Source organism: Plecotus auritus (genome assembly GCF_963455305.1).
Source record: "Plecotus auritus genome assembly, chromosome: 1".
Taxonomy (NCBI): Eukaryota; Metazoa; Chordata; class Mammalia; order Chiroptera; family Vespertilionidae; genus Plecotus; species Plecotus auritus.
In genome coordinates this window covers 204,286,882-204,302,516 of record NC_137770.1, presented here as the reverse complement: position 1 = coordinate 204,302,516, position 15,635 = coordinate 204,286,882, and the positions used below count along the sequence as shown (strand labels likewise).

Genomic DNA, 15,635 nt, shown 5'->3' with positions numbered 1-15,635 from the left:
ACCAAGGAATAAATATGTAAATATGATAATCTGAGATAGTAGTAGGTGGTATAAAAATATAAACTAAAGTAAATGATGGAGTCTTTGGAATGATCAAGTCAGGCCTCTTTGAAGTGGTGACATTTGAGTGAAACCTGAAAGATGAAAAGTTGCCAATCAAGGAGAGAAGAGTATTCTAGATGGAGGGAAATGCAGGTTTCAGGGAAAAATGAGATTGGTATAACTGAGGGATAGAAGCAAAGTTGTTGTAACTCAAGTAAAGTGAGCAAGGCAGAGAGTATTTAAATTGAGGTTGTCTGTGTAGGTAGGGACAAGATTATAGAGAACCTTGTTGGCCATGATTAGGGGTTTGGATGTAATTCCTAAAATATAGTGAATGGAAGAATCTTGACAAGATGATAGCTAAATTACATCATATTTCTCTTTTATTCCCAGTTCCATATACCTGCCTTTCCTGGTGTTGAGTGGGAGGTGATGAGGAACCTTCTTTTCCATGGGCCACGGAGAACCTAGAGAACAACCCGAGAACCCTGTGCAAAGATAGAATCATAACAGGCCCTGGGAAGAGACTGGCTAACTGAGAGGTATGGATGCCCAGGGATTAAGTTGACACTGGACCATGTGAGTGGGTTTTCATAGACCCACTGTCTCCAAGAAGAAACTGCATAACTGAAGATTCCTTGCTCCTGAGGCTGAGACTAAGCTAGTACGGTGGGCAGAAAATGGGGAGCTGAAGACTTCCTTCTGGGGCTTTAGTATGCAGAATGCCTGCTACTCAACCTTCAGCTTATAGGATTTAAGAAAATCTCATTTCCCAACGTGTAGGACTACCTCTAATAACAAAACAGTGGCCCCAGTAAGCCAACAGGAAAAATGGTAATGCAAATAAAGGAGCTTAGCAGCCAGAGAAAGGAAATAAAACATTATGTGCTCATCAAAATAAAATAATGGGTGCAAAACCCTCACTTAGAATATGATTCCAGAAGTGGCTATAAATAATAGGAGTATGAAAAGAGAAAAAAGAGGGATGGATGACATATAATAATGATAGTAGATAGTGGGAGAAAATGGTTCTGAATGAAATAAAGATAAAAACCTGTAGATTCAAAGGAGCAGACTGATTTTCAGGCATGTTTGATGTATCTGGGAAATATTCTTGAATTTTAGATATAAAGAAAATTTTCCACAAATTTCTATTCAGGAAAAATATATTAATAGAAAAATAGAATCAGAAATTTCATTTGTAATATTTGAAGTTGGAAGCTGGTGAAATAATATTGTCATATTTTGAGATAACAAATTTACAATTTAACCATCCTATTTCCAGTCAAGATGTAATCTCAAATCAGAGGAAAAGCGGTATTTATGCAAGGATTTAGTAACATCATTTACATATCACAATTGAGAAAAACATGTGACTAATGATTCTCATAAAGTAAGACATAAATCAGAATTGAGATCTCAGTAGAGGAGAATTTTAAGAAGAGAAGGAACAAATGGTGAGCAATAAAACCTGGTGTGTGTGTGTGTGTGTGTGTGTGTGTGTGAACATATAATTTCAATGCTTAAAGTGGAAGCAACATACTTTAAGAAACATTATAATAATAGTTTTGAACTTGAAGTACTATTTCAGCAAAACCTAGTTATTAGGAAGAGAAAAGGAGGGCAGAAGAGGGAGAGAAAATAAAAGTGGTAAAAAGTCTTATCAGGAGTGGGGAATGGAAAAGTGAGGAGAGGATATAAGTGAAAGTATGTTAAAGATCTCCTTTTCTTGGGTTGAGGTTGTTAAGTAAGGAAAATAATCATTTGATGAGACTAACAGTTTTTAAAATAATAGTGGAAAAATATTTATGTAATTTCTAGTTCCAGGAAGGATAAGTTAACTATTAACTAAGTATACCAGTATTGATATTTTCAGGAGGAAAAAAAAAATGAAATGGAAAACAATTTAAATCAGCAGTAATAAAAAAGGAAGCAAAAAATTTACTTAAAGCAAACTAGAGAAATAAAAACAGTTATTGCCCTAGCCAATTTGACTCAGTGGATAGAGCATCAGCTTGTGGACTGAAGAGTCTCTGGTTTGATTCCTGTCAAGGACACATGCCTGGGTGGGGGCCCGATCCCCAGTAGGGGGTGTGCAGGAGGCAGCTGATCAGTTATTCTCTCTCATCATTGATGTTTCTCTCTTTCTCTTCCTTCCTCTCTGAAATCAATAAAAATATATTTAATAAATAAAAAGTTATTACTTGTTATAATGAATGAAAATAGGCAAAATGTCATGAAAGAATCTATTAAGTTGCATTAAAAACCAAAACCTAGTTATCTATTATTTAGAAGCATCATTCTTTAAGTAAAGGGATGAAATGCTGTTCAAAATGAAGGTATGGGAAAGAAATACTATACAATTAATGTGTAGCCCAATACAGAATACAAAAATAGATCCTGGAATATATGGGGATTTAGGATTTAACAAGAATGGCATTTTAAATCACTGGGATAGACTGGATTATTTAATAAGTAGTGCCAGCTCAACTAGCTATCTATACCTAAAATAAAATAAAGTTGGCCCCCTACCTTATACTAAAACTATTTCCATGTAGATTAAAACTTAAAAGTAGGGAAAAAAGACTCTCTAGGAAACTGAATACACTTCTTTTATGGGTTGTGGAAAACTTTTGAATTAAGACAGAAACTTACTTTCTGAAAGGGTTGACTGTCCTAATCTAGAACTAAAATAGTGGTAAGAAACAGCGTGAATTTATGAATTATTAAATTCCAAGTTGGAAGGTGATTACTAGGATTCTGGTATTTCTAGGAGCGCAACATTTACCATAAAAAGACAATGCACAGAAAAACATTTTAACTTACCAAAGACACTACCTTTTTATTTAGGTCCATATATTCTTGTGAATATGGTTTTTCAAACTTTCTGTCATAGTCAATGTTATTGACTTTAAAGCTGATGTGATAATAGAAAGATGTTTTCCCTGAGGAGGAAAAAGAAAAAAAATAGTTCTGACTTTGATCATTGTGTAACTACATTTATTTTTTAAATTATTTTATTTTATTTTTCCATCATCATTTAACTTCCTTATGCCCTCTTCCACCTTCCCCCTCCCACAATCACCATACTGTTGTCCATGTCCATGAGTTCTCTCTCTATTTTTATTCTCAATCCCTCCACCCCTTCCCCTCTTAAACCTCCTCTCTAACCAGAGCTGTCTGGCTGCTCCCTATCTATGAGTCTGTCTCCATTTTGCTTGCTAGTTTGTTCATTAAATTCCACATGAGTGAAATCATATGGTACTTGTCTTTCTATGATTGGCTATTTCACTTAGCATAGTTCATTGTGTAACTGCTTTTGTTCTTAAGAAATATCATATGAAATATAATACTCTGATAAAATTTCAGGTAACTTGACATTTAAATAATCTTGATTCCTAGTGACTGTTGAAATAACTTTGACAGAGGAATGTTTATTAAATTATAACTTCACCCAAGAATGTTATAAGAATTTTTAATGTAAAATTTCAATGTGCCAGCTTTCAAGTTTAGGCAATCTGAAGATAGATGTATAACTATGAAATGAAATTATATTAAAGTTTAGATTTTTTTTTTTAGTTTTTGTGATCATCATAGATTACATTTTGGAAAATCAGTGGAGTCTCAGGTTTAATCATTTATCAAATACCTAAGAAATGAAAATGAACAAAGAGGAAAGTAAAATGAGGCATGACTTGTAAGTACTGCAAATTAAGTAAAAAGAACAAAGAAATCAAACTTACAACTTTCAGAAAGTAAAGCAAAGCATAAAGCTGATGGTTAGACTGTCAGCTTTACTATTTTATTTATTTGTTTTCTTTAAGAAAGTTTGTTATAAAACAATTTATTGCACCTGGCAGGCATGGCTCAGTGGTTGAGCATCAATTTATGAACTAGGTTCGATCCTGGTCAGGGCATATGCCCAGGTTGCAGGCTTGATCCTCTATGTGGGGAGTGCAGGAGGCAGCCAATCAATGATTCGCTCTCATCACTGATGTTTCTATCTCTCTCTCTTCCTCTCCCTTCCTCTCTGAAATCAATGAAAATATATTTAAAAAATAAAATAAAACAATTTATTGCAAAACTATGGAGTAATTATTTTCTTTTTATTAAATTTATTAGGGTGGCATTGGTTAATACGATTATATAGGTTTCAAGTATACATTTCTATGATACATGATATTCATATTGCATTATTACCCACTACCCAAAGTCAAAGAATCTTCCTTCACTATCACTGTATATTTGACCCCCTTTACCCTCTACTACACCCCATCCTCCTCCCCTCTGGTAACCACCATACTGTTGTCTGTGTCTATGAGGTTTTGTTTGTTTTTCTTACTTGTTCATTTGTTGCTTTCAGTTTAATATCCTACATATGAGTGAAATCATATGATTTTAAACTTTTTCTGTCTGACTTGTTTTGCTTGACATGATATTCTCAAGGTTCATACATGCTGTTGCAAATGGCAGTATTTAATCTTATGGCTGAATAGTATCCCATTGTGTATAGAGGATAAACTAAAGTTGGTTTACAGTGATGAGTACATAAAACATAGATGTATTATTATTTATTAATCGTTGTATTATTTTCTATATGAACAACTGAAAAACCTACTTTTGCCCCACCCTGTATGTACCACATTTTTATCCAATCATCTATCGAAGGACACTGGTTGTGTCCATGTCTTGGCTACCTTGAATAATGCTGCAATGAACATAAGGGTGCATATGTCTTTGAGAATAAATGTTTTCAAATTTTGGGGGTAGATATGCAAAGAGGGGTTACTGGGTTATATGGTAACTTTATTCTTAATCTTTTAAGGAACCTCCACACTGTTCTCCATAGTGGCTGTACCAATTTACATTCCCACCAGCGGTGAATGAGGGTTCCTTTTTCTCCACAACCGCTCCAATCTTTGTTACTATTTGTTTTGTTGATAATAGACTTTCTAATAAGTGTGTGGTGTACCTCATTGTAGCTTTGATTTGAACATCTTTTCATATATCTGTTGGCTGTTTGTATGTCTTCTTGGTAGAGTATCTGTTCATGTGATCTGCCTAATTTTTATTTTATATATATATATTTTTAAATATATTTTATTGATATTTTACAGAGAGGAAAGGAGAGGGATAGAGAGCTAGAAACATCGATGAGAAACATCAATCAGCTGCCTCCTGCACACCTCCCACTGGGGATGTGCCTGCAACCAAGGTGCATGCCCTTGACCAGAATTGAACCCGGGACCCTTCAGTCCGCAGGCCGACGCTCTATCCACTGAGCCAAACCGGTTTCGGCTCTGCCCAATTTTTAGTTGGATTGTTTGTTTAGTGTTGAGTTTTATGAGTTCTTTATATATTTTGGACATTAAGCCCTCTTCAGAACTGTTGTTTGCAAATATCTCCCATTTAGTTGGATGTATTTTTGTTTTGTTGTTGGTTTCTTTTTCTGTGCGGAAGCTTTTTAGTTTGATACAGTCTCATTCATTTATTTTTGCCTTTACTTCCCTTGCCTTTGGGGTCAAATTCATAAAATGTTCTCTACAACCAAGATTCATAAGTTTAGTACCTATGTTTTCTTCTATGTAATTTATTGTTTCAGATCTTATATTTAGGTATTTGATTCATTTTGAATTATTTTTGCACATGGGGACAAAGAGCTGTCTAGTTTCATTCTTTTGCATGTGGTTTTCCAGCACTATTTATTAAAGACTCTTTCTTTCCTCTATTTTATGCTTCTCTGTCAAAAAATTATTTGCCCATATACATGTGGGTTTATTTCTGGGCTCTCAGTTCTGTTCCATTGTTCTGTGTGTCTGCCAATACCATGATGTTTTTATTATCATCGTTTTGTATTATAATTTGAAGCCAGGGAATGTGATGCTCCTGCCTTCATTATTTTTTCTCAGGATTGCTTTTGTATTTGGACTGTACTATTTTAGAACATCAAATATGATAGAAATCCAAACTTTTTTTGTAACTATGCTCAGGTCCCATTGTACCCCACTACTTAATAGACTAGGCAGTGAGGAGAGAGAGAGAGAGAGAGAGAGAGAGAGAGAGAGAGAGAGAGAGAGAGAGAGAGAGAGAGAGAAAGAATGAGCGGAGAAAAGGGAAAAAGGAGACAGAAGAGAGAAAGTGATGGAGAAGTAAAAACATGTAACACTGAGAAGATCCTTTATGTCAGTGAAGCTAATTATTTGGAGAAAATTTTTTTCTGCACACTCACAAATAAAGAAATGCAAAGTAAAACAAGACAGAAGTTTTGTTCTTTTTTATTAAATTGTTAGAGAGGACAAAAACAATAAACCCATGCTGGCTTAGCTATACTTAGACAAAATACACTATAAGCTAAAAAATAGTAACAAAAGAAAAAGATAGATAAACTCTGAGAAATATACACCCTTCCAAGACTGAATCATCAATAAATAGAAAATCTGAACAGGCAAATAATGAGTAAGGATATTGAAACAGTAATAAAAAACCTCCCATTACAGAAAAGCCTGAGACCACATAGTTTCACTGGAGAATTCTACCAAACATCTAAAGAAGATTTAATATCAATCTTTCTCAAAATTGGCTAAAAAGAGAAAAGGAGGGAATACTTCTAAACTTATTTTATGAGGCCAGCATTACTCTAATACCAAAGCTGGATAAAAAACTACAAATATCTCTGATGAGTATAGGTGCAAAAATCCTCAGCAAAATACTAGCTAGCTGAATTGAACAATATATTAAAAGGATTATACATATTGAGTAACTAGGATTTATCCCTGGGATGCAAGAATGGTTCAGTATATACCAATCAATAAATGTGATAATTTCTTGTGGGAATGCAGGAATTTTTTTTTAATAAAGAAGTCCTCATCCTTGAAAAGGTTAGGAAAGAGTGGATGAAAGAAAGTAATAAGCACAGGACACAGAGGAGTTGGCACAAATAGCTATTTCAAAGAAACATTAAATCTGAGGATCCCATACTTTTTGTCGATTTTATGAAAAATATATAGAAAAATTTGTACTGTTTCTTTTTTTTCATCCCTCGTTAATGGAAAATACTTGACTTTTTTAGAGAGAATTTTTATGAGAAGAAATCATTGTATATAGAGAATATTTATAGGTTTTGGAATAAGAAATCTAGCTTACAAATCTAGGTTGTAGGCTTTTATATTTATTTGTTAACTCATTGATTATCTCTTCGAAAATTATTAATTCAACAGTGAATTAATTAATTGATTAATTTATTTATGTGCTCTGAGCACCTAAATCTTTACCAGGAATTAAAAAAAAAAGATCATACCACATCTCTGGATTCAGAATGCCCTAAGCCAAAGGTCGCTACAGAACAAAGACTGCAGTAAATGTTATTAACCATAAGAAATTATCTCTGTCAAATAGTCTTATCTGATGCCTTCCCTTCTCCCATTCTCAAAGTTCCTAACTTTCCAATAATGGGAAATTAAATTCATGTGGCTGGAAAGCCAGATATCATGAGTACTTACCATAAGTGACAAAATGAACAATGAGTCCGATGATGACTACAGCAATCACAATTATTATGATACCCAGGGTAATCTTTCCACACCTTGTGAGTTTCACTTTTGTGTTTGACTCTGTTCTTCTAAGCAAAAAGAACAGGAATGCGTGTTAATATGAGTAAGATATAGAACTATCAGAAATAACTATGAATTTGCTGTTAAGTATAAAAGTATATTATTTTTCAATAACTATGGAATTCAGTAGACTGCTGAGCTTGGAAAACAATTTGTAGAATTAGTGAATATAATATTTGGCCTGCTTATTTTTGAGCACATATGAATAATGATGGTAATACTAAAATCAGAATTCATTCAGCAAATATTTTTAGATATCCTATTATGTAGTAAGCAGAGTTATAGGAAAATAGACCTCTTTCTTATGGAGCTTACATTTTACTGAGGGAAGATAGACAACAAATACCATCTACACTAATAAAAGGGTAATGTGCTAATTAGACTGGGTCGACTGGACATCTTCCAGACGTCCAACTTCCTTCTGGACAAAGCCACGGTGGTGGGGGCCAAGGCAGAGGTGGTTAGGGGTGATCAGGCCGTCAGGGGAGGGCAGTTGGGGGTGATCAGGCTGGCAGGCAGAGGCGGTTAGGGGAGATCAGGCAGGCAGGCAGGCAGGTGAGCTGTAAGGAGCCAGAGGTCTCAGATTATGAGAGGGATGTCCAACTGCCAGTTTAGGCCCAATCCTGCAGGGGTCCCAGATTGGAAAGGGTGCAGGCAGGGCTGAGGGACACCCCTCCGCATGCACAAATTTCGTGTACTGGACCTCTAATAATTAATGAAATTAATAACTGGTAAAACAATATTAAGCTCTGTAGGAAAAAAATATATCTAAGTAAAGAAGATATGAAATGTGGAAGCATGTATAAGATGGTGTTGGTGTCAGGATGCAATATTAAATAGAATAGTCAGGTTAGGCCTATTGAAAAGGTAAAATTTAAGTAGACTTGCAGCATGTGAGGGGGTTAGCAGTACAGATTTCTGGAATGTTCCATCCAGAGGAAACAACTTGACAAATGGTATTTAGGAGGGACATGCCTGGTATGTTAGGAGAGCAGTGTGGCTGTAGCAGTGAATGAGGGGAAGAGTGGTAAGAGAATAAGTCTGAAAACTACTAAGGTTCAGATCATGTAGGGCCTTGTACATCATTGTAATTATATTGGATTTTTCTCTGAGTGAAATGGGAGTATTGGAGGTCTTTGGAGAGAAGGCTATGATGATCTGGCCTAATTTCTTATGGGATCCTTCTAACTGCTTTGTGGAGAGTAAATTATAGAGAATAAGGGTGGAAGCAGAGTGACAGTGTAGGAAATGATTACAGCAATTCAAGCACAAAATGATGTTGGCTTGAACCAGGGTGGGAGAGGCAGAGGAACCTAAAAGAGGCTGAAGTTTGGGAGCATTTTGAGTATAGTGTTGATAGGAATTAATGTAATTTTTTCAAGGAATTGGTCCATTTTGTCAAATGTATGTTATATAGAGTTAGTAGTATTCCCTTTTATCCTTTTGATGTCTATGGGTATCTATAGAAAGACTCTGTTCAATTTCTGATATTGGTAATTTTTAATTTAGTTAGTTTTCCTAGAGAGTTGCCAATTTCATTGATTTTTTTCTGAGAACCATTGCTGTGTTTTATTCTACTGTTTTTCTGTTTTCATTTCATTAATTTCTACTCTTCATTATTTCTTTTCTTCTGCTTGCTTGGGGTTCATTTTGTTCTTTTTCTGGGTTTTTGCAGTGGGAGCTTAGATTATCTATTGATACTTTTCCTCTTTTTTAATGCATGTTTTTAATGCTGTACTCTCCACCTCAGCACTGTTTTAGCTGTGTTTCAGAAATTTAATGTTTTATTTTCATTTTTATGTAGTTTAATGTATTTTTAATATTCCCCTTAGTATCTCTCTTTGACTTATAGATTATTTAGAAATGTGTTTACTAGTAGTTTTCCAAGTGTTTTGAGGTATTCCTGTTAACTTTAAAAAATTTGATTTCTAGTTTGATTCTATTGCAAGTGAAAAATGTACTACATATGATTTGAATTTTTTAAAGTTTGCTGAGGTTTTTTTTTTATGGCACTGCATGTGACCTAGCATGGCTATGTTCCATGCATGGATCCTTAAAAAAAGAATGTGTTCTACTATTGTTGGGTGAGGCTTTCTATAAATGTTGATTAGATATTGTGTTTGATGGTGTTATTGAGTTATTCTATATCTGTTGTTTTTCTCTGTAGTTGTTTAACACTTATTGAAGAGGTCATTAAAGTTTACAAATGTAATTTTGAATTTTTAAATCTTTTTCAATTCTTTTGATTTTTACTTCACACATTTTGATGAGCTGTTGTTTGGTACATATACTTCCAAAGTTGCTATATCTTCTTGGTGGATTGACTTTTTGATCATTATATAATCTCCCTTTCTGTCTGGTAATTTTCTTTGCACTGAAGTCTACTTCTTTCTCTGATGTTAATATAGTCAGTCCTGCTTTCCTTTGAGTAATGCTGCATGACTGGTCTTTTCCCATCCTTTCTTAATGCTTTAGGGCTCAAGTCAGCCCTGTTTTTTTTTAAAAAAAATTATTGACTTTTAGAGAGGGAGGGAGGGAGAAACATTGATGTGAGAATGAATATGATATCCTTTGGCTGCCTCTTGCACACCCTTTACTGCTGGAAACCCCGGCATGTGCCCTGATGGGAATCAACTGGCAACCCCCAGATGCAATGCAGATGTCCAATGCAGCTACACCAGCCAATGCTCAAGTCAGCCTTTTTAATGCCTTAATCAAAACAGCTTTCAGAAGCTCTGGGGGTTTATACAGCATTATTCACACACTCATAGGTGTTGTTGTTTTAATAAGCATTAGTGGAAGCAAGAGTAAGAAAATAACAATAATAAACACTTTTAAAATAAATTACCATATTATTTATTAATTGGGCAACAACTTAATTCCAATATATTTATATTTCTACAATGTTAAATGATGTTTTTCTTTGGCATAAACAGGAAATTTCTCTTTAGAAGTTAAGTAATTTATTGTGTTCATGTTTATTGAACATTTTCTATGTGCACGGTATTGGACTAGGCCAGGGGTTTATAATGATGAGCAAGATTACTAATGTTAAATGTGAAAACTGTAAAATGAATTTTGTTTTATATACTATAGTGACAATTGTACTAGTTTGCAAGGGCTTCCATAACAAAGTACAATAGACTGAGAGACTTCAACAATGGAAATTTATTTTTTCACAATTTTGGAACTAGAAGCCTGAGATCAAAGGGGTGGCAGGATTGTTTTCTTCTGAAGCCATTCTCCTGGGTTTACAGATGACTGTTGTCTCCCTGTATCTTTACATGGAGATTCCTCTACATATTTGGGGCCTAATTTACTCTTCTTACAAAGACATCAGCCATATTTGATTAGGGCTTAGCCTAATAATCTCATAACTTAATTCCCTCTTTCAGGACCCTATCTCTAAATCCTACAGTGATTTTGAGGTATGAGGGATTAGGGTTTCACAATGTGAATTTTGAAGAATAAAATTCAGCCCATAATATATATATTTATATTTGGTCTATATATTTTATATTAACATAATATAAATTCTCAATATTTATATTTTATTTTGTATATTTCATATACTCATACATACAATATTGCATATAGGTTTGTATATATATTTCAGATTTATATATTGTTATGTCCATGTGTATATATATAGAAACATATAATCAACATACATTACAATGACAGTACTAAATATTGATCAATTTGAAATGCCTATATTAATTTGATTTTTGTTTGCAAACAATTTAATATATTTTAGGAAATTTATTTTTTAGTTAGTTAACAAGTATTCCTCAAATAGGTGTTATTTCATGAACAGATAATATTAACTAGATTCCAATGCAGGTGAAATTTCCAACTCCAAATCTTTTTAGAAATTTCATTTTACTTTAAAAAACGGTGACAATTTAAATATATTTTGTTTAAATTGTGTTTGTACATGCTCTGCACATAAATGAATATCTTAATATTTCTATAGATATACAATGCCCATGAACTTTTTGGATCTATAATAAAATAAAATTTAAAATAACCTAAAAGACATTTCACTCTGTAAAAATTTAGAGGAAAACACTTTTCCCCAAGTTGATCAACTCACTTACTGAATGTAAAATAGCATTTAAATTTTTTGAAAGATAAATGACTAAATAATATAGTAAAACCTTGGTATCTTAGTTTCCTATAGATGAGTATGTTATCCTAAAGCAACATTTTCTATACCCACAGGTATATGTCTGTATATTTTACTCAACACAGTTTTCCATGGGATAAGCTTCAAAAAAATGTTATAAATGGAGTGTAAAACTTGATGTAGCAAATATTTGGAGTATATTTTCTTATTCTTTTAAACCATGTGCTTCTAGAATAAATAATATAAAAATGCTGTTTGTATATTAAAAATCAAATATTGGAAACTTCACAATATTTCACACATATAAACTTCATTTATTGTCCCTCCTTCTTATTTGTCTGTAAGGTGATAGAACACTGATTCTTGTATACCAGAATTTGTTTACTAATTTCAAACCTCCCTCCAATGTATAGTTCCTAGAATGGGATATGCATAGCTTCTCGGAAGTGGAAGGAACTTTGCAGATCACCATTCTGGTTTCCTAATTTTAAAGAAAGGTAATTGTAAAACAATATTTTCTGTTTAAGCCATTTAAAATCTAGGGAAGATATGGTAGGGATTCTAGGTGGGGATAGTTATTATTAATATGTTTAGGTTTTGGGTGAGAGTTCCTGATCTCCAGAAGGAAAATTAAATCATATAGGCCACTCTATCTTGCAACTCTCACTACCTTAAAGACTAAATCAAAGATCACCACAGTAACTTACATCTTAATTCATAAATGTAAAATTATGGTAATAAGTAAAAATTAATTTTAAAGGCAGGTGAACTAAGTATTTCTGTCATTGTCAGCTGAGTTTTCTAAAATATAGATATTCTTCCTATTTGCAAAGGGTTTAATCAATCTGCAGTTTTCGTGTGTATGTGTGTGTATGTGTGTGTGTGTGTATTTGCAATTCAAAAGAAAATTTCAACTTTGCACTATTTAGATTATTTTCTCTAAAATGTTCTCTAAACACAACGTCAGACATAAATCCTACTTTTCTCAAAGTGTTATGATGTGGAATGTTGATGGAGAAATATTATTCAACCGAAATTGGGTCTTGGGATGGAGTTAATTTGAGGAATAGAAAAACTTGTTTTAATCTCAGCAACTTGCTTTAATTTTCCACAGTGTTATATTTTATCACCAAATATATCCTGAAGTCATCAGATATAATAATGATAAGAGGATATCAAGGATATGAGGATTTCAGAAACAGTGGTGAGTTGTACTTAAAAAAATTATTAATTCCTTCAAAGGATGAAACCAGGGTCTGATTTCTCATATATTGTTTATGGAGCATAACAAGTGAGCATGAAGGGCATAGAACATATTACTTGGAAACCAAGATTAAATATTTTTTCTAGCCTTTTTGTTAATTAAATAATAGGATTAGCTAATTTTGATGGAAAAGATTTCAGAGGTTCTCTTATAGCTGCTTAAGCTAAATATTAATGTATAAAATGACTGATTATTCAACCTGTTTATTGGGAAATTGCATTCTGCTCTATATTATACTCTTTACCTAGAGGCTAGTTGTTGGCAAGATATAAAAATTAGAAAAGTCGTCTAAAGTTTTTATTAAAATATGGGTTAGGCTCAAAAGGTTTATCAAGGCATGCATTTTGCTGGAGTCTAAGAAAGACTAATGAGTATGTGAATATTTATATTTGTGAGTTTGATTACATTAAGAATCACCACAAAAATTATTTGCACTTCTTTGTGTGCTATGTAACCATCAACACACTTCTTTGACCCTCAGGCCAATAACTATCTGGGCATATGGCCCTGTTAATGGGAAGGAATAAAATCCTCTCTTCTTGTTGCTGTTCCTGTTTCCAACTACAATGTTAAATTATACCGCTAACACTATATAGCAGTGAAGCATTGCAATGTTTCAGTAATTAAAAACTAAGACCTAAACCCTGTCTTTCACTTCCTATAGGTAAAATAGCATATTATGAACACAAATATTGCCTCTATAGCAACATACAGCATTAGAAATAGAGAGATGTAACTATCCTGTATTCTTTACATTTTCTAAGTGAAATTATCTTTTTAAAAGTAAAATATCCCAATTTTACTTCAACAATTCCAGCAATTATACATATACTTTTCAGGAATGGCCTACTCGTGATGGAAAGACTTTTCACAATAATTCACAAGCAGACAGATTCGAATAATTACAGTTTTTCAATCTTATTCATTCTTGTTTTTTCTTTGTGATTTACATTGCTCTTATTTCCATAAAAAGTTGAGAGAGTAACCTTATTTTTAAAGATCTTTAAAATACCAATGAAGCTACTTTAATTTGGTCCCTTCAGAAAGTAGGCCCAAGGAGCAAAGGCAGGCCAACCTGCACCCACCGCCTACCCACGTCAGCTCACCTTTTCTGAAGGGGCATCCATGCTTGCTTCCTCTGCCGAGGTTGCTCCTTTGCCATCTTCTCCCCGAGTACTGCGCAGCACAGTCATTCTCCATCTATTTAGCTTACGAGATCCTGTGACTTTTATGTGTTTTATGATAGTAGTATAATGATTATACTTAGCAGTCACAGAACTTTTCATCTTCAAAGTGCTTTCTGAACATTTGCTAATTAATTTTACATTAGTAAAACATGAGCTGTATAGGTGCTGCCCCATAAATAATAAATAATCACATGACCCAAGTGAAGGCAAAATTTACAACTCAGTTGCTGTGAGTGACCAAACAATAGGGTCCCCTGGTTTGAAAAGAGCCTTTACTCACCCAGTTTTTGCCTTTTGTGAATTTGGAGGCAAGCAGCTGCTCTTTCTGCTCCTTTGAATCCACTTCCAAAATTTTTGGCAGTTTTGTTATTGCTTTTTGGTGGAAGGCCAATGGCTGTCCAAGCTCTAACCCTCCATTAGAATCTGAATGCTCTCCAACTCATAACACTCTTGACTCTTTCAACCCATATATCATCCTTTGATGAATTCCTTCCTGAAATTTTTACAGTGATCCTAATACTAATGCCCATTAAAGAATTTTTTATTCCCTGACATCCAAAGGGTGTTGATTTTTAACTAAAAAAAAAAAAAAGATTTAACTACTAGTTTTTCAAAGTTTTGGAGAGCATTGTGTTTCCTGGCTGCCAATTTAGATACTGGTGTGGAAACTAGAGAGGACACATTCTAATATTTAGCCACCTGGAAGTTACAACTCTAAGTTTCCTTTTAAATTCCATACTTTTCTGTTTGAAAGTTAGATATATTTTATGTCTAACATTTGTAATAATGTATACTACAATACTTAAAAAAAACTAAAAGTACAGTTGACCCTTGAACAGCAGTGGGAACATTGAACCCCCCTCACCCTGTCCAAAAATCCACATATAACTTTCCACTCCCCCAAACTTTACTATTGGTCCCTTGCATCACAGATTCAACCCACCGTGGTTTGAAAACAGTGTAGTTGACCCTTGAACAACAGGGTTTGAACTGTGCAGTTTCAAATATACATGGAGCTATTTTTGATAAATACAGTTGGCCCTTTGTATCTGCAGATTTGGTGACCATAGATTCAACCAACCACACACAGAAAACAATATTTTCCCATTCCCAACTGTGATTTCCCAACTGTGGTTGATTAAATCCACAGATGCGAAGTCTGGCTGTAGTTAAGTTTTTGGGGAGTCAGAAGTTATATATGAATTTTCCACTGCTCGGGGCTGGCACCCTTAACTCCCACCTGTTCAAGGGTAAACTGTATTTTCAATCTGCAGTTAGGAATCTATGGTTGGGCATTTAAAATACTGCTTTTGATTCTTGATTGGTTGAATCTGTAAATTCAAAACCTGAGGATATAAGGGCCAAGTATATTGAAAAAAAAATCTGCATATAAGCTGGGCTAT

At 33.9% G+C, this 15,635-nt stretch overlaps 1 protein-coding gene across 1 annotated transcript in view; it reads right to left on the bottom strand.

Annotated features, from left to right (window-relative positions):
• LOC308242041 (transmembrane protease serine 11C-like) overlaps nucleotides 1-14,207 on the bottom strand; it is a gene marked incomplete at both ends in the record, with an annotated part of 51,653 nt that extends 37,446 nt beyond the window's left edge. Inside the window, 3 exons of the mRNA XM_080655878.1 lie at nucleotides 2,869-2,987; nucleotides 7,542-7,660; nucleotides 14,152-14,207. Coding sequence (XP_080512004.1) covers nucleotides 2,869-2,987; nucleotides 7,542-7,660; nucleotides 14,152-14,207 — 294 coding nt within the window. The remainder of the gene's footprint in view (nucleotides 1-2,868; nucleotides 2,988-7,541; nucleotides 7,661-14,151) is intronic.
• Nucleotides 14,208-15,635: the final 1,428 nt, after the last annotated feature.